Here is a 24,704-nt window from a genome sequence, read left to right on the forward strand (position 1 = left end):
CTCAAAAAGTCTTCTTCGTAGCATGAGGAAGCACTAGTCACTGAACTGTCAAATTGGTCCCAGAACACTTGATCTGAATAATGTTTTATACCAGTTTTACTGAGCTGTTAATGGGATGTAGCTTAAAAAGGTTAATATGACTTCATTACCCAGGGATTTTTGTAAACTAAAACTGAGTTTATGTATTTGTATGGTAACCTACAATCGAAGATTTCCTCCATAAATAGAAAGACTTTTTTATAGAAAAAAGCTGTTAGTTTAATAGATAATTGAGACTTATTACAGCATCATTCTGTGAATTTTTATAATCCTGTTAATATTTCAGCCAGCTTTGCATTTTTAATGCTATAATTTCTATTAGCCCATAGTATTTCTTACTTTCTATCAATGTTTGTTTTTCTTTTTCAGCAATATCGAAAACTAAGTCAGTCTTATTACCCGCTCTTGGAATGTCTCACCCAGGATCATATGAGTTTCATTACCAGTTTAGAACCTCATGTGCTAATGTATATTCTTACTTCAATATCTGAAGGACTTACTGCACTAGGTAAGTGTTACTTATGATTTAGCTAAAATAGGAATGTGGGGAATATGTAGTCATTAGAATGAGATTTAAGAAATGAACAACTCAGCACCCAACCACTCTCACTTGACCTTCTACAAAAAGTGGCCCATTAGAACATTCATTTGCCATGTAACAAATTATTGTCCAGAGACCATGGGAGATGGTGGGTGCTGAGCATTCTGATAATCTGATCACTTATTTTAGGTGTCTAAATGGGAGCTGAGCTCTTCTGAAAGACTGGCCAGTAGTGTATTGCATTAATATTTTAAAATGGTCTTTCTACAAATTAGAAACTTTAAAAATAATAATGATGTTGGGTTATCATTGAAGAAGTTTTACAGCAATGAAATATAAAATGATTTATTTGTCCCATAATCCTCACAGTAGAGAATGTTAGTATATGACTCATTTTGCCCTTCAGAGATAAAATTTGTTAGTATATGGAATAGTAACCTCCGGCTGTTCACTTTTCATTTATCAGCATGACTGGTAGATGAGTAGAGATGGCTAAGCTAACCTTCTCAATAAAAAAGAAAAACTAGGTTTTACATTATAAAGAATATTTATTGGCTGTACTGAGTAAACAAGCATCATACTTAGAATTATATTAAAAGTAGGCTGGTTGTAATTGATCTTCATTCATTAGCACTTTTTAACAGATTATTGTCCAGATATTTGATTAAAACTGAAATTTGATTTCAATAGCTTAAATTCAGTCAAAATATAGGGATAGAGTATAGAGCCTTAAAGAAAGATGCGTATGTTGCAGTTACATTTTCTAACTAGCCTAGAAAACAGGACCCTAAAATGATAGTCAGGAATGGCTCTCTTATTACTTTGTGGAAGGAGCTGTATTTAATGAATAGCCTGTAGGTATGATATTTGTTTATATAGACTTTCTAATAACTAGAGTTGTTTACCTCTAAGGTCAGTCAAGCCCTGTAGTAATGAATGAGTACACTGGGCATCACAGAGCATTCCAGAACTTCACAAAACAGATTCCATGTTTCTCCTGTTAGAAAAAGCATGTTTAGTGGGGAAACGGACATTGAATAGATAAGCAACATTACTGAGGAGTCCTCAGATCATTTTATTATATACTACCAAAATGCCAGATAAACTATTTGTCCAAAAAATTTCACTCAGCTCTATTTAGTTTGACACCCACCCCATACCCAACTACTTTGACTGGGTCATATACAAACCTTATTGTAACTTTGTGGTTCTGAAGCAATCTTTTCCACTAGTGTATTGACAATAATAGTTGCACAGATGCTATTTCTTGGCAGGTGAATTAATTTCTGTTCACTTTGAGTTATGTTGGACTGCTATCTACCATATTTAGTAAAGTTCCAGTTATTTTCCCATTTTTCTCTTGCATTCCCTAGCATTTCAAAAGAACATTTGACTCTACATAAATGTTAAGTAATGAGACATACCCTTTGATCTGAATGAACCTCACTTGCACATTAAAAGGAACTCACTTGTCTTTCCCTGAACTGTCAATCAGAAACAAACCCTTTTTACACTCCATGTCTGAGTGGTAAAGTGATTATTTAGCTATGATATCCTGTTTCTTAATAACATCAACATGTATCGAAAACTGATTTCTTGATGGAAGGTATCGATTCTGTCACATAAGCCATAAAATCAATTAATATATTCAGGTAGTTAACTTTATATAATAAAATGAGTAATTTTCCTGTTCCTACAAAGGATGTCAACAAAAGCTGATCTTCCCTCAATAAGAGCAATTAGTGGTAATGATCCTAAGGGAGTTAAGTGCCCAAATCCTATTAAATTTCATTGGGATTTGGGTTCTAACTCTCTTTGGCTTCTTTGAAAAATCCCAGCATATGGAGTAATACATGTTATTTGACAGTGAAGCAAACAATTATTTCATTTTTTGTTCATGTTGCAACATAGCCTTTTGCCCTTTGAAAATGGACAATTTTGATATAAATTGGATCCCTCTCTTAGTGAAGCAAAGCATGCATGCTGCAAAAGCATCTTGAAGAATAGCAGGGTCAAGGCTGCAAGCAGTCTGATAGGGTACAATGTATTGTAAACCATTAGAACGTATGAATCATCTTCAAAAATAATTACAAAAATGAAGTACCTCTCTTTTATTTAAAAAATTAAATCCCAGGAAATGACTTCCCCCCCCCCCCCCCAGGAGAAATGTTTGTCTATATATTTTAATTTCTCTTAGTTCATGGATACTCAGCATTTTGAGATTTGTATTGTAGCTCTAACTGAAGAATAAAGAAGCCCCAAATCCTCATTTCTCAGCACTGTTCATTCTGTCCCTGAGTGGACACTCTGCATGCATCATGATTTCACACTTGATAATATACTGTGAAATGATATTTATTCCTTTGGAGGCCCCTGGCTGTAAATCAGCTGTAATGGAAGCCCTCATCTAGGCTTTTATTGCAAGGATAAACACTCCAACAATTCTCTTCTAAAGTGTTTACCTGGCTTTTTCACAGCTGACTCAGTGGATTGGAACCTTTTAATGTAGCCTGCCTGGCATGTTGTCACTAATCTCTATGTGAAGCTTTTCTAATTCTCCTATGATTAATAGTGCAATTATGCCATTCATTGAGAAAAAGAAAAATATAACATTTTCTATGCCTTGCTTTCTCATTTAGATGTTAAGTTGCTTAAATCTGTTTACTTTCCTAGTTTACCCACAAAGGTAGATAATGCTGGCATTGTAGTGTACGAAATTGATGGACAGAGTAATGCCACTTAACACAAGTCTGTCCCATTTACCTTTATCTTAGAAACAAAAAAATCTCTTAAATTATGGCATGCTCAACAATGTTAGCAAGCCATTTAAAAATAATGCTCTTTACATCTATTGGCACCATTCACCAAATGTTAATGTTAAAGCCAAAAGGCCTCTTCAAGTTGTTTTTTCAATAATGCCAGCCACCTTAAGGCTGATATAAATACGTAACTGTTGAGTGCTCAGGAGATCATCTTGGCTTTTCCTATTTATCCATGCCTGCCTCCCAGTTTTCCCGTGTGATCCTTTCTCTCCCTTTTCCATCTTTCCCTTCTACCTCCAGCCCAGAAATTGTAGCTTTTTCTTAAGCTTATTTGCTCTGTATATATGATTATCTGTCTTGTATGAGATTCAATAAGAACTTCAGCCAGCTTCAACACAAGGCTCTGCACACCCAGAAAAATCAGTTTGGTGGGCTTGCGTGACCTTTATGTCTGTGATGCCCTTGCAATCAGAAGGAAAAATGAGCACTGAAAAGCATGTTTGATATATCGTTATGGGAAAATATAAGTAGCCCTTAACACTTGTATCAGATCCTTATGAGCTGGTGATAGGATAGACCTGTCCACTGACCTTCTAAGATCACTTACTGTAGAATGTAAAATATCTACTTGCACAGTATCAATGTATTTAGAGCCACTGCGATTTTATAAATGGATGTTAATGATTTACTTTGTTGTATTTAATTTAAAACCAAATGGAGTTAAATCACTGGTGTAGAAGTACAACAAAGCCATCCTATGGAATTTGTATTTTTCAAATACATTACCGTTATTGATGTTGCTGCAGTTCAGCCATCAGTTGTATCTCTTGTTTACATGCAGGACTGTTTTTAGTAGAGAAAACAGTAAGGGCCTGTTCCTGCAGTCTTTACTCAGGCAGATCTTCCCAGCCGCCTGCATTAGTTGAATTCAATGACAAAACATCAACTGATTTTAGTGGAGTGGGCTCGCTTCTGCGAGGTATGAAGTGCTCCAGTGAGATGTTGGAACACCCACAGCTTCACTGGAAACCATTGAAAATGAGGGAGCGCAGCACCTCTCAGAAGTGCTTAATATCTTTCAGGATCATGTCACAGGTTACGTCTACACTACAAGCTAGGGTGTGATTTCCAGCTCACCTACACGTGCTCATGCTAGCTCGATGATGTAATTGTGGTAGCATGGGCCGTGGAAGTGGCAGCACAGACTAGCTGTGCTGAATACAAACCTGCATGAAATCGGAGGGTACATATCTGTGCTGCAACAGCTGTGCTTCTGCAGATATTCACCCTAGCCCAATGAGAGGTAACTCAGTATGAGTCCGCAAGCTGGGAATCACACCCCTAGCTCGTAGTGTAGACATAGCCTTGTGAGGTCAGTTGTGACTGTGCTGTCCATTAAATATTTCCAAAGACCTCAAAAGAATGTAACTTTGAAAACTGGTATATAATGTAAGGTATGTAATACTGGTATTTAGATAAAGGAAAGTTAAAAACAACATGATACACAGAGTTTAAAGAGTTAAATTGACACAGATCAAAGAATTCCAGCGACAAGAAGGATATATTTAAATGAACGCTGCAAGGTTGGCAAGCCTCCAAATTAGCTTAGTTCAAAGAACTCAAGATACATTTAATTGGATCCTTCTAATCTCTTTCCCTTCCAAATGAACATTTTAACAGTTTAATTCCTTCTCCGGCTCCCACGCACCCCTACTCCGGTAGCCCATCTATGTAAGCACTATGAGCTGTAAGTGACCTAGTCTTGTTCCCACTCAAATCAGCAGGAGCAAGATGGACCTCTAAATGTTGGTGAGCTCATTTGAATGTGATGTTTGCACCTGCGGAGAACATCAGTTGTGACTGAAACCTGCATCCAGCAAATGAGGAAGTTAAAAAATTCTGTGTGCAGAGAACTTTGGTGCTAGGATCATAAGGAACCAACAGTTGGTTAAACTGGGACTCTAATTAGAACCTGGTATTAGAATTGGTAGGGAAACTACAGCTGAGGCTAGTGATTGAGGGTTTAAACTGCAGCCAGCATGCTTTGGGCCAGGAAAAATGTCAGCTGTTAGACTAAGGAAAAATATGGGTGAGCGCTACTATTTTGTACCAGTACAGTTAGAAGGAAGAAAAGGAGACTGCACAGAGAAAAAAGGGCCGGCATACTGCTCTCGCCACTCTGATGCATGTAAACAAACAGAATCCACTTCCACAGCAGGCAACACCTAGCTGTGTAAGCAAAATAACTTACATAAATCAGACATACATAGTTACTTTCAAATAGGTTTAAGCTTTTAATCTCTCAATGTGTTACCTTAGTTATAGATACAAGAAGTAAAGATATGAGGTTGCTGTTGCTCCGGCTTCCAACATATCCTACTTTGCTGTCATGCCTTTACATTCCAGGAAAAAAAATGGAACATTAGTCAGTAACCATAATTCCTATAATGTTATTATCTTCTTTATTTTTTTAAAAATGGTAATTGAACCATCATGCCTTAAACTAGGTAACCAATTGATACTTTACTGTAAAACTTCTCCTTCCTTACCCCATTCCCCTCCCTGCTGTTTGTGATCCTCACTCATTGTTTGGCATCTAATGTGCAGGTTGTAAGCTCCGAGGGGCAGGGAAGCGCCACTTAGGTGTGTCCTGTAAAATATCTGGCAAACGTTTGTATACTAGAAAATGATACATAATATTTCGGGGTGGGGGGGGATGCTACTAATACATTTGTGAATACAAACCTTCATTTATACACTTCTGAGATGCTCAGCAGCAGTCAAGAGGTTAAAAAAGTTACTTTAAACGTTCACAATGTCTCTTTAAATTGAATTTTTAAATTCTGTAAAAAGGCTATAAACAAACAATCGTAGTTTCCAAAAATCTGAAGTCTGCTGAATATATAATTTCATATCAGTAAAAGTAATGTCCTGATTCTGCAATTTACAGTGTGTGGGTAAATCACTGCTCACACAGAACCTCAGTGAAGTTTGTAGGACTCTGCATGGACCCAGCAGTCCACTGTCCATTGTGAATTGCAGGATTGGGGCCATAATCTGCTTAATACCAAGACATTTTAAAAGCAAAAGAACAAGTAGTAAAATTAAGTATCATTTAACCTGATATCTAAAATAAGCTTCCAGGCTTGCCTTGTGTGTATTATTTTCTTCACTCCTGCAAGTTATTCATAATAATTGTTTTGTTTTATTACAGAAGTGATTACAAAACTATTTCTTTCATTGCTTATGCAGATACAATTGTCTCCTCCAGCTGTTGTGCTAGTTTAGACTACGTTGTTACCTCCCTCTTCAAGCACATAGCAAAAGAAGGCAAGAAACCAGTAAGATGTAGAGAAATATCACAGGATGGACAAAGATTACTGCACTTCATGCAACAGAACCCTGAAGTCCTACAGCAGGTAAACGTAAGCTCTGCTCAACTTTCCTCTGAGATATTATTAAATTTGTGAACAAAGCTTTTCCCTATTTATTTTCATCATTTTGAAGTAATTTAGATTATGATAACTCCAATTATTTACTAACTTGATTGGTCTCTTTAAATTGATTTACTTGTACCCCAATTAATTTCAGAGTTGTTTTCATGCCAGTATTATTGCAGTATTGTGAAGATATTTTTTGTCATGCTGATGACATGGCTATTGTACTCACATTTTAGGATAACTTTTTACAATGTTTCACTTTAGTTCATAGGCTGATGAAATGCAATATTCATCATTATGAATTTTAGAAATTATCCCCCACAGTTACTTTTTTTTAAAAGGGAGGGGGTATGTCTAAAATATTTGAGGTAGAGCAAGAACATTGTAGTATTTTAAATCAGCACATTTTTCTAGTTGGATGTGTTTGATATGGTGCTACAATATTTTATTTGTGTGGTAGGTGACATTTTATTTGGGGGGTTTTGTGTCAAAGGCAAATATAAGAGTAATCAAATATCACGCTTCAGGGAAGAAACTGACTACAGCAGTAGTCAGGAAGGACTTTTTCTCCCAGCAGTGTACATTATAGTCCAGATACATTTAAGGTTATGCGATGGTTAGGCAGATGCAGGATATCGGACTAATTAGTTTATCTTAAAATTTTATATGGCTTTTTTTAATACCTAGAACCAGTGGTGAGCTGGAGCCGATTCACTAGAACTGTTTGTTAAATTTAGAAGCCCTTTTAGAACTGGTTGTTCCGCAAGGGACAACAGGTTCTAAAAGGGTTTCTAAATTTAACCGGCCAAAAGTGGCGCCTTAGGCGCTGACTCCATGGGTTCTCCAGCCCTGGAGCACCCAAGGGAAAAATTTGGTGGGTGCAGAGCACCCATCGGCAGCTCCCCGCCCCAGCTCACCTCTGCTCCACCTCCTCCCCTGAACGCGCCGCCCCGCTCTGCGTCTTTCGCCCCCCCCCCCGGCTTCCCGCAAATCAGCTGTTCGCGCAGGAAGCCAGAGCAGGCTGAGAAGCAGGCGGCGGCTTCGCACTCAGGCCCAGGGAGGCAGAGGTGAGCTGGGGCAGGGGAGTGCGAGGAGGGTCGCCCGCGTCGCAGCAGGTAACCTGGAGGGGGCGCGCTGGGGAACCGCTCCCCGCCCCAGCTCACCTCCGCTACCCTCGGTCTGAGCAGGAAGCCGCCACCTGCTTCTCAGCCCTCCCAGGCTTCCCGCCGAACAACTGATTCGCGGGAAGCCAGGGGAGAGGGCGCATTCAGGGGAGGAGGCGGAGCAGAGGTGAGATGAGCTGGGGCCGGGCGCGGGGCGGGGAGCTGCCGGTGGGTGCTCTGCACCCACCAAATTTTCCCCATGGGTGCTCCAGCCCTGAGCACCCAGGGAGTCGGCACCTAAGGTGCCACTTTTGATGTGATCAGTGGGGGAGCGGCCACTCCCCCTGCTCCCCCCACCCCTAGGAGCCACAGGGACCTGCCAGATGCTTCCTGGGAGCTGCCCCAGGTAAGCACCTCCGGGACTCCCCACCTCGCCCCCTGGCAGGTGCCTCTGGCTCTTAAGGGTGGGGTGGGCACCCACTACTGTGGCCCACGAGACCCTCCTGCCTGGTTCTGGGGGCAGTCAGGGGACGGGGAGGGGGAGTGGATGGGGCAGGGGTCGGGGGGGTGAGGTGGGCAACATCCCCCTCGTGGGGTGAGGAGGGAACCAGTTAAGATTTTGGCAGCTCATCACTGCCTAGAACTACACTACACTGCAAGGATCCATGGGGTCCCAAAACACCCAATACAGTTTCACTGACAGTTTCACAAGAACAGAATTGTTGGGGCTTTTAAAGAAAACAAAGGATGTCCACAAAACACCACATTGCAATGATCTTTTTCTTCATGCTTAGGTAAAAAATGTGTTGGTTGCCATTTAAAAAAAATCGGCATGTGATAACTGGGGTAACTGTGGTAATTGTTATTTACTATTCTAATTTAGAGGATGAACATGGCAAATGCTGACTTTTTAAGCATGCCCACTATACCTGGCACGTAGCATATTGTGAGTATATTTGAGACATTTATTACTGGCACTGTTGAGATATAACATGATGTCATTGTCATGTCTCACTGTACCCTTACCCTGTGCAAGTTCTATGGAATCCAGCAACAGATTCTGTATTTGCGTATGTCATAGTGGGCAGTACTGTAATATGAGCACAGTGATGGGAGTGTAAAGGACAGAACGGGCAGCCTTGACTCTGAATTTCCACACATTTGTTGCTTTTGTTACAACTTTAATGTAATATTTTGTGTGTTGTTAATAATACTCGGTAATCTTCAATTTATAGCATAAGACTAAGCAGTGATCAATCTTTATTAACTTCATAATCTGTGGAATACATTATATTTATTTTGAATGCAGGCTTTCAGATACTCTTTTAAATATTAATGACTGGTCTCCAGTAGTCAGCATAAATATGATTTGCATTAGCACTAGTCATATCATATTGAGTGCCTCTGATGTCAACTGTTCAGTGTACTAATATCTGACATCATCTCCCGAGGTCACTGACAACTTTGACCTTTATTCTCATGCATGGTTTCTGTAGTCTCAGAAGCTCTTTTTGAATTGATTTGAAATTTTGACTCTTCCCTTTATGAGGCAGTAAAATTGATAATTATTCAGATGGGAACTGAGCACTGAGTGAAAAATCAATTCCACCCGCTCTCTGCAGCGTATAAAATTACTTCTGAGTCTGCTGGACTGAACGGATGGCCAAGGTAAAAGCAGCAGGCAGGAATAGTAGAGAGGATTAGCTGACTGGAGCTAATAGCCTAAAGGGATGGCTTTTGAGATGAGGGAGTGGGCCGGTTGGGGGTTATTATTAGCAGTGATGGGACTCATTGATCATATGTTTACATCAGGTTTCCATTGGGTTATAAATCAGCCCTGAATAGAAACGGAACTCAAGGCTTTGCATCTTACCAGAGGGACAAGATATTAGATTATTCTCATTTTCACACTCAGATGAAAAGTGAGCCATTGATTATTCATCGGCTGGCCATTAAACACTGGTTTTATAGATGATTTGACTATCATGGAGGCTAATGAACAAGGTTGCTGCTTCATAACTAGAGGTCTCAGTTTTCAAGACATCTGTGTCAGTTAAGTAATGCATAACCCTATTAAAAGGAATGGATTACAAATTGCTTAACAGTGCTGAAAAACTAGACCCTAATGACTAATTGTGCTTTGAGTTTAGAGAGGTTTGTCAGCTCTTTAAACTAAACTGATGCAATGATACTGTAATTATTTATTAGTTAGAACATTTTTTCAGCTTAAATCTCTGGAATCATAATTAGACATTTAAAAGTTTCTAGTGGATCTTGAAGAGTATCTCATCTAAAGTTGTTTAACAAGCTATGAAACTAGAATATCTTGATCAAATGATTTTCTTTTTGTATCAGACAAATTGAAATGTACCTCAGTTTTCTCATCCATAAAATGGGATTGATAATATTTCTCTACAAATCACTTTAAGATCCTCTGAGGAAAGATGCAATACAAGTTCAAAAGGTTATTACTGATGATGATATAACAGGCTTTATGATGAAAATAATAGAGGTGACATGGCAGTGAGGCACATAGTCATACTATCTCTAGGCACATAAAACCTCTTATTTTGTGTCCTGATATTTTCCTCTAATTAATAAAGAGGATTATGAAAGCAAGATACAGCCTAATCTCGTTTTATAAAAGTTAACTTCATCATTGTGTGACTTCTGTCATTGACAGCCTGTTAGAAGAGTTTGTGACAGGTGTTGTCAGTGACAGTACATACATCGCTTTGCACTTAGCATAGAACAGAAAATATGCCTCTGTTAAATAAAATTACACAAGTGGCTTAGTCATAGTAAAAGCTTGAAAAAAGGAGTACATATGAGATTGAATGTTTAGTAATGTATAGCAGTGGGCACCAATCTGCTAGAGCCTCCAGGGTAAAAAAAAAAAAAAAATTGTGCAGATTATTTAGGATTAACAGTCAGCAATATTAAAGTATTTCCATTAACTGCAATCTGTTGATAGGTATTCATTTAGTTATGCCTTAGAGTGGAAAATCCCCATGGGGTAGGCAGTTGAGTTAGTGTGCTTGGAGGGAGAGCAGTGGGATTTTAAGAGTTGTGTCTGTTTAGTGTAGCTGGTCCTGTTTGCTAGATTAATAAAATAAAATAAAATTGTGTAGAATGAACATCCTTATTGGAGTTGCCGGTAGCAGCATAATTGCAAGAGCTGCGAAAACAACACCTTCCACATACCCAGAATGAGCCCATTCTAAGAGGCAGTATTACTGATGTGATTTTAATTTTACATTCTTAGCTAATGTCACTCTAAAGAGTTCCAGTCTTATGTAATGTTAACACAGCTTCTTTGAAACAAATAGCTTCATGTTTTTATGTGCTGTGCAGCTCTTTGGTTCAAGCCAAGGCTAAAAAAGCCAACATGTCTTTCTATTTTTTTAAACCAATTGCATTTAACTATAGATTTTGAATAACTGACATGAGCTATAGGGATCATGCTTCAGCAGAGACATAAATGGAAACCACATTCATTCTTTTCTGCAGTCAGTCAGTCAATGAAAATTACTTTTCTATAGTGCTTTTCGTGCCATGTATCCCAAAGTGAATTACAACAAAAAGGAAATCAGCTGCCTTTTTGTTGTTGTTTCCTGTGCTTAGATTGAAGTGGTATTGTTAAGCATTTTGACATACTGTATGGTACATTTTTCATACTTAAAATTCTGATTCCATTTCATTGTAGTAAGCAGCAGAAGCAACAGCATACTTAATAGATGCTGTGAATTTACATGAGGATTTAAAGTAGACTTGTCTCACTTGGGAACACTCTAAAATATGTCATTAATAAAATGTGTTAATGTTTCTGTCTGATGTTTTTCATAATTAGCAAAAAAAAAAAGACCACACATATTTGTGTTTAGGCAAACGGCATCTGTTTCGGATTCTTCTGTGCCTAGCTGTGCAGTCAGACTGCTGAAATTGTACCATCACAATCCAAAGTAATTTTGGGGGTAATGGAGAGATGTCATGAACCCAAGTTGACCACTTTACTACTGGTTCACTATAGAAGAGAAAGCTGGCCAGGAAGGGGAAAAACTCTTACTGAAAAGCGAGTGTGAAGAAATTGAAAAAGCCAGGGGAGTCACTGGCAAAGCAAATTACTGGTTGATTGTGACAATTGCCTCTGTATGAAAGTCCCTGTTTAATGAACATCTTCCCATACTTAAAAAAGAGAAAGATGTCTTTTATCTTATGGCTCCAACTCATTTTGTTGGATACAATTAGCCATGACATTTTGTTGGGGGAAGTCTCATTGTTCAGGTATCCAGTTTAGAAGCATAGAAGAGAGATCTTGAGTGTAGATTTCTGATTCCAAACTGGACCTGAAATATTTCACAATAAATCTTCTCTTATAAAATTCTCAGTGAGTGGTTGTGTACCATGAATTGATGTGATTCAGTCACTAACTATAATTCACTAAATGTATGTGTTGCCATAATCACGGAGGCACCAATCCTTTTTCTTTGGCCTTTAGAGCGGTAGAGAAAAAGTATGGCCTTGTGATTAAAGGGACACGGCTTTTCTTTCTGTTTGTTTTGTTCTGTCACATAGCAACATTATTTTTAAATAAGTAGATGGGAGCCTAAAAGCACAAATATGAGATAGGGACTCAAGGACAGGTATAGTGCCAGAAACAACTACTTAACATTCATGTTTTAAGGTGTTGGTGTCTCTTGAAGGCATGGGAATGGAAAATAGCTCTAGGTTCTGCTCCTGGCTCTGCCACAGACTTCCTGTGAGTCCTCAGGCAACTTATTTTGCCATCTGCAAATAGAGTAATAGATCCTACCTCAAAAGGGTGTTGTAAGGCTGTATTAATTAAGAGTAATGAATGGGAGGTGCTATCAAAGTATTACTGTAATTATCACTTGAGCTGAAATGTTGCATAATAGAAAGGTCATTAAATAAATGGTCCAGTAAAGCTTCTAAATTCATGTGTGCTCTTAGTTCAGAATGACTTTTTCATGTCCGATAAGCTAAATTAACCTAATATATTTGCTTAACCTCTTAGCTTATCAAAGGAAGAGCTGTTCTTTGGTTTTTAAACTAGAAATATTTGTATTTTAAATTATGCCCATCCTGTGAAATTGTTACGAAGGTAGCATGCTAGTCCCATCTGAAAATGTTCAGGCATCAACTGCATTTGACCTTGCAATTGTCTACTTTTATAGCCACTTTCCCCCAAGGGTCTTAAAGACATTTACAAACACTAATGAATTAATTCTCACAGCCCTGTAAGGTAAGTAAAGAATATATCAGAGTCACTTTCCCCACCACAGAAATATGGCCATCTCTAAAGTAGGATGTGGTAATTGTTCAACAGAGCTGGATTTCAGGCATGTTTGAATGCTCATCTGTTTTCTTTGAAGGGTGCTTTGAGGTATTTGGGGCAGTTGATGGGGGAGGGCTAGTGTTGTATGATGGGTAGATTATGTGGGTCATGTTGTTTAATTTTATATGTTTTAATGTTGCACAGGTACTCAGAGTTTTGATTAGGTAACTAAAAAAAATTTAAATAACGTAAACAGTTCACAGCTTCATTGAGCAACAGTTTAGGACAGGAAAGTAAAGAATGCAATATACAGTTGTAACTAAAGGCAGATCTGGATATTATTAAAATAAAAAGTGCCTTCCAAATTGCCATTTTCCTTTTTTTAATACATTTAATTATGTGGTATATTTGTTTTTCCTATAGACTTCAATAAAGTATATAGCCAGTGTGGAGCCACTCACACTAAATAAAATAAAAACATTGAGGAGATTTATAATACATACGCTTTGGACCATGCAGAAAAATTCATGGGGAAACTCCAGCGTATGCATATGTAATTAAAAGGAAATAGAATGATACTCCGAGGGTTCAGTTCTGAAAAGTGCTGAGGACTTTCACACCCCAATCCAGTAAAGTACTTAATTTTAAGTGCCTGAATAGTCCCAGTGTACTGAGTGAAACTGTTCCTGTGTTTAAAATTACGCATATGCTTAAATGCTTTGCTGGAACAAGGCTGGCAGAATTGAGCCCTAAATGCCTTGATACAACAATAAGAGATTTTCATGAGGGCATCTGTTTTCAGCCTCTTAGCACAGTTTAAAACTGTGATCCAATAGTATCATAACTTGCTTTATTAATTGAAAGAGATGGAAATATACCAGATGTAGCCCAAGCCAGCAGAGACTTGGGTGGCTAAGCAACAGAAAAGACACCATATTGAGCGAGCCAAAATTCAGTCTCAAAGTCATTTATTTTAACCAGTGACAATACATTTAGACTCTAGTGTTTCAGCTTTGATTGATGGTTTAATATCATATATAATTTTTTTTAATGAAGGGAAACCATTTAAATATGTTAACATGTACACTGGTAGTCTCCCATGTACATAACTGCATTTAATCATTACTCCAATTGTTTTTGTGCTTGTGTAATTTGTATCAGTAAGATAACTATGTCAGAGCCATCTCATCTTAATGAAAAATATAGTTTTGTTTGCTTTATACCTAGCTCTAACTGCATATATGTAGATGCATCAGTAACTTCAATATAAAATGTAATGCTAACCACCCAGTTATCACTACACTGGAGTGCTGTTAATTATGAAATTAGAAAAATACACAGGAGCCTAGTCCTCTTTCTGGTACTGTTTTGTTTAGTGCTATGCCTTGATTCAATATTAGATATGAATTAAAGCATTTGATTTTAAGAATTTTAACACTAAACTACATAATTAAGTTTTATTATCTATGTACCCGAAGAATGCATGCTCTTATTAAAGGTTCTAAATCAAAATGAGAATCTCTTTCTAATCATTCAGACTGAGTCAAAGTTAACACAGGCAGATCTTGGGGTGGATGGAAGTTTAGTTCCATGAAGTAACAAGTATTGTACAGAATGCATGTACGGAAACAAAAAGCCATAATTTGGCTTGCAGGATAAACTGCTAGAGGTGTCAGTGTAGGATGTGTACCCTAAGGCTAGGCAGCTGGTGTATGTATGCTTTTGTTTATCAGTTACTGGTTTATGTAGCCTTTAGGCCAGCACATGAGACAATCACTCCTGCAGGGTCAGCTGCTGGTCAGAAGCAAAGTAAGAAAAGACTTTGCGTTAAAACACGTCAGCCATAATTTTAGTGCAGCTGGCACCTGCTACTGGTGCACAGCAGGAGGGTTAAAGGTCAAAGAGGCAGTTGTTCTAAACTTAGTGATGGCTTAAAGGGACTTGTAGATTAATCTGCTTTATTAACTTCTGTATATTAGATAACTATTGCAATGAATGACAGTCCGTCTTTCTGAATAAGTCCCATCACCTCTTTCACTTTTAAATTGGCTTTTGAGTAGTGAATATTAAATAGAATGCATTTCAGGGTAATTAAATGAAATCATAAGGATGATGTTTTACCATCATATCTATAAGTTTATTTTGTATTTATCATGTATTACTTACCATTCATTGCTTTTGGGTGGAAAAATAAGCCAACATTTTTCCATTACAGAATCAAAAAACTGGCTGTATTTCTCAATAAGCTTATCTTTGTATGTTATATAAATATTTTCAAAAATAGCAAATACATACACAGAAAAGTGTAAAAAATATTTATTCTTTGTTTTTGCAATGCAGTGTAATACTTGAACACTTTAAAAATGTTTAACTTTTGCCATACTTCATTTGTTTGTTACCTAATGCAAAGACCTCAGAAAAATGTGTCAGTGCTAGTTTGAAAAAAAATTATCGTTGCCATTTAGCAAGTTTGAACCAATGTTGTGAATAGTGCCATCCATTTTGTCAGGGCACTGTGGTTTTCCAAAATCCAATTAGCAATGGTATTTGCTGTCTGGAAATAATACAGTATTGTACCAAAATGGATAAGGAACAGTGACTCTCCCTTTTGTGTTTTTTACCACTTAACTGATGTTCTGCCACTGACCAATAATTTTGCCAAGGAAATGATGGTGTAGGTTCTCTATGAACAAAAATTAACTTACTCCAACAAATCAAATTGAAATTTCTGGGTAAGCACTTGCATAGAAGGTTGCTTTGTTGCTATTGGACACCACTGGATTGTCCTGCCCAATGCAAGGTGCATAGTGAATAGGACTGGGCTTTTGTAGAGATGCTGTAGTCAATGCAGCAAGGACTGTTACAGAGCCCTTCTCTGTTCAGTACATAATTTGGACTATGGAAAAAATTTTGCACTGGGTAAAAAAAACATTGTAGTGTAGTGGAAAACTTTCTGCACCAGGCACATAGTTTTCAAAAGTCCATGTAAACTGAATAAATCCAGTATTGTGTGGAACCATGATCCATTCACTGCACAGTTCACTGCACTGAGAAAGAGACTTAAGGAGCTCTGCCTCCAAATCAAACCGTCACAACTGCATATTGGTTGAGGCTCCTCTCCTTCATATACAGGACACAGCTAAATAGGAGAAACACAGGTCTCCTGTGCAAGAGAACAAGTAAAAGGAACCTTGATATTAGATATCTTCTCCTTTCAAGGGGGAAAATAAGTCCATTATGTGAATATTAATACTTTTAGTGGCAAATAAGCACATAGCGGCTGCTATACTGGGTCAGACATGGGACTGTTCAGCTTGGAAAAGAGATGACTAAGCGGAGGAGTAAAGGAGGGTATATTAGAGGTCTATAAAATTATGATGGGTGGAGAAAGTGAATAAGGAAGTGTTGTTTACCCCTTTGCATAACACAAGAACCAGGGGTCACCAAATGAAATTAATGGGTAGCAAGTTTAAAGCAAATGGAAGGAAGTGCTTCCATACCCTTGGACATCATTGTTGCCCTTCTCAACTCTTGCAGTTCCACTCTATCCTTTTTTGAGATAGGGCAACCAGAACTGGACACAGCATTCAAGGTGTGGATACTCTATGAATTTACGTAGTGTCATTATGATATTTTCTATCTTATTTTCTATCCCTTTCCTAATAGTTTCTTAACATACTGTTACCCTTGTTGTCTGCTGCTGTGCATTGAGTGAATGTTTTCAGAGAACTATCCACGGTGACTCCAAGATCTCTTTCTTGGCTGGTAATAGCTAATTTAGAACCCATCGTTATATATGGATAGTTAGGATTATTTTTTCCAGTGGACATTACTGTGTACTTATCAGTGTTGAATTTCATTTGCCATTTTGTTACCCTGTCACCCAGTTTTGTGAGATCCCTTTCACAAATGTCTTAGCCAAGCTTATCACAGACAAATATTAATAGATAACAGATGCCCGTAATGACCAAGGTAGATTTGGTTTCCAGTGACAAAAGACATGGACCCAGAGAATCCCACTAGGATTATAGTTTTGACATTGGCAATTTGGGTGACAGTGATCATGAAATGATAGATTTCATTTATTCTAAGGAAAAGAAGGAATGGGAGGAGCAGAATAAGGATGATGGACTTCAAAAAAGAAGACTTTAACAAACTGAGAGAAGTGGTACTATAAGGTCCCATGGGACGAAAATCTAAGGGAAAAAGGAGTTCCGGAGGGTTGGCAGTTCCTCCACGAGCCAATATTAAAGGCACAACTGCAAACTATTCTGATACAATGGAAAGATAGGAAGAATAGTAAGAGGCCAATATGGTTCCATCAGGAGCTCTTTAATGACTTGTTGAAAAGGATCTGGGGGTTATAGTGGAACATAAACTGAATATGAGTCAGCAATCTGATGCAGCTGCAAAAAATGCTACCATGATTCTGGAATGTATTAACAGAAGTGTTGTATGTAAGACACAGGAGGTAATTGTCTCACTCTGCTGGGCACTGGTGAGACCCCAGCTGGAGTACTATGTCCAGTTCTGGGAAAGATGTGGACAAATTGGAAAAAATCCAGAAGAGAACAACAAACATGATAAAAGGTTTAGACCTTTTAGACCTTAGACCTATGAGGAAAAGTTTAAAAAAAACTAGACACGTTTTGTCTTGAGAAAAGAAGTCTGAGGCGGGGGGACCTGTAAGTTTTCCAATATATTGCAGGCTTTTATAAAGAGGAAGGTGATCAGTTGTTCTCTTTATCCATTGAAGGTAGGACAAAAAGTAATGGGCTTAATCTGCAGCAAGGGAGATTTCGGTTAGACATTAGGAAAAACTTTCTGACTATAAGGGTGGTTAAGCTCAGAACAGGCTTCAAAGGTCGTGGTCATGGAGTCCCCATAATTGGACACATTTAAAAACAAGTTGGACAAACACCTGTCAGGGATGGCCTCAGTTTACTTGGTCCTGCCACAGCATGGGGGGCTGGACTTGATGACTTCTCAACGTCCCTTCCAGCCCTGCATTTCCATAACTCTATGAGCTGTGGTCCACTAAAACTAATGTATTTTTCTTTACCTAACCCCATCACCCCTCTCCTTGCTGCATAGCTTCTAAGAGATTAGACTAACTAAATATATTTAAATTAGATTAAATTTTCAATAGGGGGCTCTCGGATCCTTCTAACAGCTCACAAAAAGCTCACTAGGAAAATGCATAATTTTGAAGGGAAAAAATGCCTACAGGCGAGACACACTGTAGTTCACTGGATAATTTCATAAGAGAACATTTCCTATGAAGAAAGTCTAAATTTGGCTTGGATACACTACAGCTGAGTGGTTCAGCTCTTCCCCCCCCACCATCTCCTTTTGGTTTGGTGATGCCTCGGTATCAATTTGTTAATAAACCATGTTACTTTCTTCTTTCGTACTTTTATTATGATCTCGTTTTAGAGAGATGTTTGATTGTGTTTCACTTTAACAAATACACTTTTTAAAAAAGTGACATGCTTAAACCATTAACTTTGTTTTTTATTAGATAGCTTCATTTAAGAAAAATCTCTCTTAAGGCCTCATATATTATTTTTCCATCAATTACTTCCTGGAAAAAAGGATTTTTAGATTCTGCCTTTAAAAATTTGGGGCTCAATTTTCCCTTGGGTCTGAACTCCTCAAGGTGCAGACAGAGTCAGTTACAGCTCTCTGATTCTGCAGAGGCTTGGCCCTGTTGTGTGTTAAAGCAGCCTGAGAACTGCTCTAACTTACACCACTGGAATGTGGTCTCTAGGGAATCTTTACTCCAGTGAAGTATTAGTCCAGCTTAGCACTCCTTCACCATGCTCCTCTCTTCCCTAACACAAATGTCCTGTGCTGGTAGGTAGCACAGCCTGTACAGGAGTCAGCTCTGTTCTAAAGGGATTCTCTGCTGGTGAGTTACAAGCAGTATCCAGTCCTTTTGTATCGCCACCAAAGCAGTACAAACAGAGCCAGAGCCAAAACACAGAATCTGGTCCTTAAGTTAGCGTAATTTACTGCTGAACTCCCACAGAGCTCCCCTGAAAATTAATCAGTTAATTAGAGTTAGTGTAGTCTCCCTTCAAAATCTTTTAGCATGACAAGTAAAATAATCTTCCATAGATACTTAAAGGATTTAAGTCCATCAGAAAAAATTCATAAAGAAGTTTGTGAGAGATGCTAGCTCTTGAAATGTTGAGTGTCAAACTGCAGGGGTAATGTGTTTAGGAGGAAATATAATATTCAGTTCACTTTATTTTGATGACTGCATGAAATAGCCTTGTGCTATTATCCTTTGTTGTTGTTGTGAAAAGTGATATTCACTAAAATGTTGTGGTGACTATAAAAGATAAAGAAGTAGCTTACTTATTACCATCTTTATTGCCTATCGGTCTTCCATGTTTATTTAGAATAGCTTCTGTTACAGTACAGTTCATCACTGATTTACTTTACCAAACATCGTCTTAATTATTTGTTAAAAATAGCTGCAAATAACACATACATTTTATAGAAATTAAGATCAGTGTGTGAACAATTTGAAAATAGAAGAAGGGCTAAATGTATTGGATAATTTATTGGTGGTTAATAATTTGATCAGCTTTCCCTAAATATCATGCTGTTACACTTCTCTGATGCAGTCAAGTAGGATTACCATAGTTTGCTTAGACCACTGTCTTTCATGCTGACCGATAATGTCTTATTGTTTCCTTATATTCCCTGTATCTGTAACCAGCTGTTGTCTGTTCTCTTATCCTTAGATTGTAAGTTATTTGGAGCAGGGACTGTCTTTTGCTCTGTTTGTACAGTGCCTAACACATCGAGGACTTGATCCATGACTGGGACTTCTAGGTGCTATGATAATACAGATAATAAATAATAATAATTTTTGGAAGAGAGTGTTGTTGAGAGGGAACTGGGAGTCAGGACTTGTGGGCTCTATATACTGCTTTGCCCCAAACTCACTGGATACCTTGGACTAGTCATTTAGGGTATGTTTACATTGCTGCTGGGAGCATGCCTCCCAGCCTGGGTAGACAGATGCACTATCTCTATTGGAGGTAACATGCTGAAAACAGCAGTGTGGATCTTGTGGCAGAGGCTAGTTGCCTGAGTAAAAGCCCACCTGAGCTCCTGGCTCCATACTCAGGTGACTAGCCCCAGCTCCCCCTGTGCAGCAACATCCACACTGCTGTTTTTAGTAGAACTAGTGCAGGTCGGTCTACCTGGGTGGGGAGGCACTGTCCAAGCTGTAGTGAGGACATACCCTTAGTGCAGCTTTCACCCCCCTAGCCTCCCCTCCACATCTTGCTTTTCAACTCTTCTATAGATTAACCCCAAACTGTTTTTAAATTAATAGTTCCAGTTTATTTTCAATGGTGATGTCCGTAATAAACTTTGTCTAACCTCACCCTGTCTCCCTGCTTGAAAGCAGCTTTGGGAGGCTGTTCTGCAATGTTGGGGCAGAAGACCAAAGAACAGACAGTTCTGGGCAGAAATCCTGCCATAATGAGAAGGATTCTCCTACCAGCCTTCATGCTCCAAATCTCAACAGCTTTTGGGCAAGAGGCAGCCAGCAACAGTCTTAGCAGCTTAGAGGAGGGGAGTAGCAGTTCCCAAAACATTGGACAGAGTTGGGAGACAGCTTATGTCCGAGCATCTTAAGGGAGGTGGACAGTGCAAGTCCCAGCAACGGTGGCAGGGTGGGAGGGAAGATGTTGACAAGTGATGAGCTTACTTACAGAGAAACAGATTCCTGCTGAGGGCATTGGCATAGGAAGTGTGTAAAACTACAGTCTTCTGCTATTGAGAGGATCAGATTGTCTATACCTTTCATTTGTCCAGAGACGCTGGAACTTGAAACAGTTGTATTCCCGTCATCACTCAGATAAGAATGGTTATCCAGGAAGGGGAGATGCTCCTGTCCTACTGTTGCAAGGAGAGTACAAAGAGTCACCCATATGAGACAGTAATAATAATTTTGTTTTGGAAAGGTCAGGCTTTGCTAAAAGACAGAGAATGAGTTCTTCTTTAAGTGTTTGCTCATGTTGATTCCATTCTAGGTGTGTGCGTGCCTACGTGCTGTCATCGGAGATTTTGGCCTTTGCAGTATCCATAGGGTCGGCTGTAGCGCCCCTTTGAGTGCTGCACTCATGAGTTGCTATATTAAGCACCACCAACCCTATGCCCTCTCAGTTCTTTCTTACCACCCGTGATGGGTTGGTCAGAGCGCCTTGTCTTACATGGCAAGAGTGTTAGTGGTTCTTACAGTCCATCATTCTGTCTCCTTTGTTGATAGGTACTTAAACTGTTAAGTGTTAGACTAGTAGTTTAGGAGTTAGAGTCCTGGCTGGGACTTTGCCTCGGAGCGGGGCATGTACTGTTCCCCAGGCTTTAAGCGATGCTCATCATGCAGCCGGCTGATGCCCATTAGTGATCCCCGCAATAGCTGTTCAAAATATTTGGGGGGAGGGTCCCACCAGAAAGGAGAAGAGCAGGATCTGCAAAAACTTCCACCCTAGAACTCAAAAGGAGCAGGATATCTGCTTGAGGGCCCTCTTCACAGAGGAAGCGCTTCGTCCCACCTCAGAGCCCTTTCAATCGGATTCCTCACCAGGCATTCAGCATCGGCAAGCAGCGCACCACCAGCACCTGAATCCACCAGGCATCGTTCCCCCTCTCTGGTACCTAAAAAGTGGTCGAAGTTGACGAAGCCCTCCAGCACCACCGAGAAAGAGGCCAGGCCACATGCCCGCTCCTGAGCAGCTTAGGGGTACCACTGCGGTCAGACCCCAGCCAACCAGGAACCCACCTCCAACTTCTGGGAGCGGCGGGGGGTCCCAGCCCCTAGTAGGGTCATCTGTGCCCAAAGCGGATCCAGCAGCCAAAGAGCAAGTAGGCCAGCCGGCATCGCAGATGCCAAGCCAGGCAATGGACCCAGCTAAGGACCCAGCATCTATGGGCAAGCTCGTTATGGGACCACCCTCTAAAGCAGTGGAGCGTCCCAGGTCCCTGGACCACAGTGGACCATCAAAGTGGCCCTGGACCCTGGCACCACTCTCTCTGTCCCCGGTTAGAAGACACAGGTCCCTGATACCAAGGTCTCCATCTACAAGGCATGGGACACCTGAGTTATGATGCCAATCCCCATACCCAGGTACCATTGGGCCTCCCACCAGAGTTCATCACGGCACAGATCACCATCACTTAGGCGATCTCCCAGGCATCGATCCCCCCGGTGCAGGATTGTTCCCAGTCGCTGCACCAGTCTCCAGCTTCCCAGTACTCCTCTTCGAGCAGGCATCCTCCTTACCCTCTTTGCCCTCTCCTTACCGGTTGCCGACAAGGGTCAGTCAGCAGACTCAGGCATCTACAGCGGTGGCAGCGTGGAGGCAGGGGCAGTGGCCCGCTCAGTGGTAGTACTGGAACCTGTGGGATGTACCTGTTATGCCAGTCTCATACTCCCACCGTTCCTCCCAGGCCGCATCAGACAAGCTGCCCCCAACACAGCCAGCACTGGAGTCGGAGCATGGTGCCAAATCTGATGTGGGGGGCAACACAGCAGGCCCCAACACCCAAGGAGCTGTCTCTAGATGAGTACGGGGAAACCGCCCCTCCCCCTGCAGTGCAGTTGTCTTCGTCATCTCCAGACGAAGCAGTGGTGGGCCCCTCGCAAATGAGCAGCCCCCCAACGACTTCAAGGAGCAGCAAGCCCTGCTTGGTGTAAGGGTTGCTGCCAGTCTGAACTTGGAGGTCAAGGAGTTAGCGGAGGAGTCTGATGACCTCTTTCATGTTACACCCTCTTCCACCCCGACCTGGGTCACATTGCCCATCCACCCAGGGTCCTTAAAATTTCCAAGTCTATGTGGCAGACCCCCTCTTCCATTCCACCTATCTCCAAGAAGGTGGAAAAGAAGTACTGTGTCCCGGCAAAGGGATTTGACTACCTGTATACCCACCCTCCAGCGGAGTCCCTAGTCACGTCTGCCATTAATGAAAGGAACAGGCGAGCGGCATACCGAAAAATGAAGATGCTAAGAGGCTGGATTTGTTTGGCAGGAAAATTTATTCAACAGCTAGCCTGCAATTTTTGGGTGTCTAACTATCAGGCCCTGCTAGGTCTTGTAGGACTCTGTCAGCAAGTTGAAGAAGGGCCTTCCACAGGACCGAGCCCAGGAGTTCGTCACTTTGGTGGAAGAGGGCAAAAGCAGGGCGAGAGACACCCTCCAGATGGCATGGGATGGTACAGTTTCGGCGGCCAGGGTAGTCGCCTTTGCAGTGGTCATGAGTCACAGCTTTTGGTTGCAGTCCTCCAAGCTGTCCCAGGAGATCCAGACTATCTTTCAGGACCTCTGTTTGAGGGAGCAGGGCTGTTCTCAGAACTGACCGATGGATGACTCCATGGCGTTAAAGACTCCCGTGCCACACTCCGTTCCTTGGGCCTACACACTCCTCAGCAGGCTAGAAAGCCGTTCTGTCCCATGCCTCCTCTGACCCCATCAAGGTCCTGGGGTGTTCCCCAGTCCAGCTCCTACAGGAAGAAGGACAGAGACAAAGGGTTTAAGCGGTGGCACCCTTCCTTCCCATTCCTCTGCCCAGCCTGGTTCTTCCAGAAGCCATGGAAGCCAGAAGCAGATGTTTTGGGGGTGCGCCTAAGAACGGTGTCCCAATCACTTCTCAGGATCCCCCCCCCCCGCTCTTTCCTCAGCCGCCTGCGCCCCTTCAAGTCTGCCTGATCGTGGCTCACCTCAGACCATTGGGTGCTCGACATAATATCTTCAGGCTACACCTTGCAGTTCAAGACTGACCCTCCCTCCAAACCCTTTTCCCCGTCCCTCTTCAGAGACCCTTCTCATGAGCAGCTACTCATTCACAAGATCAAGAACTTCCTGTGCCTGGGGGCAGCGGAGGAGGTCCTTTCAGACATGAAAGGGAAAGGGCTCTACTCTCACTATTTCCTAATCCCAAAAGCAAAACGGGGCCTCAGACCCATTCTGGGCCTGCACCGCCTCAGCAAGTCTCTCAGGAAGTTAAAGTTTTGCATGGTCTCTCTGGCTTCTATTGTTCCCTCCCTGGATCTGGGACACTGGTACACCACCCTCGACCTGAAGGACGCATATTTCCATTTTCCCGAGGCACAGGCATTTCCTCCTTTTTGTGTTGGGCCACCACTATTTTCAATTAACAGTGCTGCCCTTGGGTCTCTCATCAGCCCCGAGAGTATTTACAAAGTGCATAGCACCAGTGGCCACTTACCTGAGGTGCTGAGGGGTGCAAATTTATCCATACCTAGATAACTGGCTAATAAAGGGCCGGTTCCAGGATCAGTTGCAGCGGCATCTCGATCTGGTTTACTCCACCTTTTGCGACCTGGGGCTGATAATAAACGAGAAGAAATCTACCTTAATTCAGTGCAATTGGAGTGCACCTCAATTCTACTCAGGCCAGAGCCTTCCTCCCCGAGGCTCAGTTCTAAGCCATAGCGGTCCTGATCTTGTGCATGCAAACCCTCCCTCTCACCACCGCTCA

General features: G+C 40.8%; 1 protein-coding gene across 6 annotated transcripts in view; it reads left to right on the forward strand.

The window, feature by feature from the left end:
- RANBP17 (RAN binding protein 17) overlaps window positions 1-24,704 on the forward strand; it is a 256,018-nt gene that overhangs the window by 209,087 nt on the left and 22,227 nt on the right. For all 6 annotated transcript variants that reach the window (XM_038413649.2, XM_043491410.1, XM_038413647.2 and 3 more), the window contains 2 exons: window positions 409-547; window positions 6,595-6,761. In XM_038413649.2, coding sequence (XP_038269577.1) covers window positions 409-547; window positions 6,595-6,761 — 306 coding nt within the window. The remainder of the gene's footprint in view (window positions 1-408; window positions 548-6,594; window positions 6,762-24,704) is intronic.

The sequence above is a fragment of the Dermochelys coriacea genome, chromosome 8 (genome assembly GCF_009764565.3).
Source record: "Dermochelys coriacea isolate rDerCor1 chromosome 8, rDerCor1.pri.v4, whole genome shotgun sequence".
NCBI lineage: Eukaryota > Metazoa > Chordata > Testudines > Dermochelyidae > Dermochelys > Dermochelys coriacea.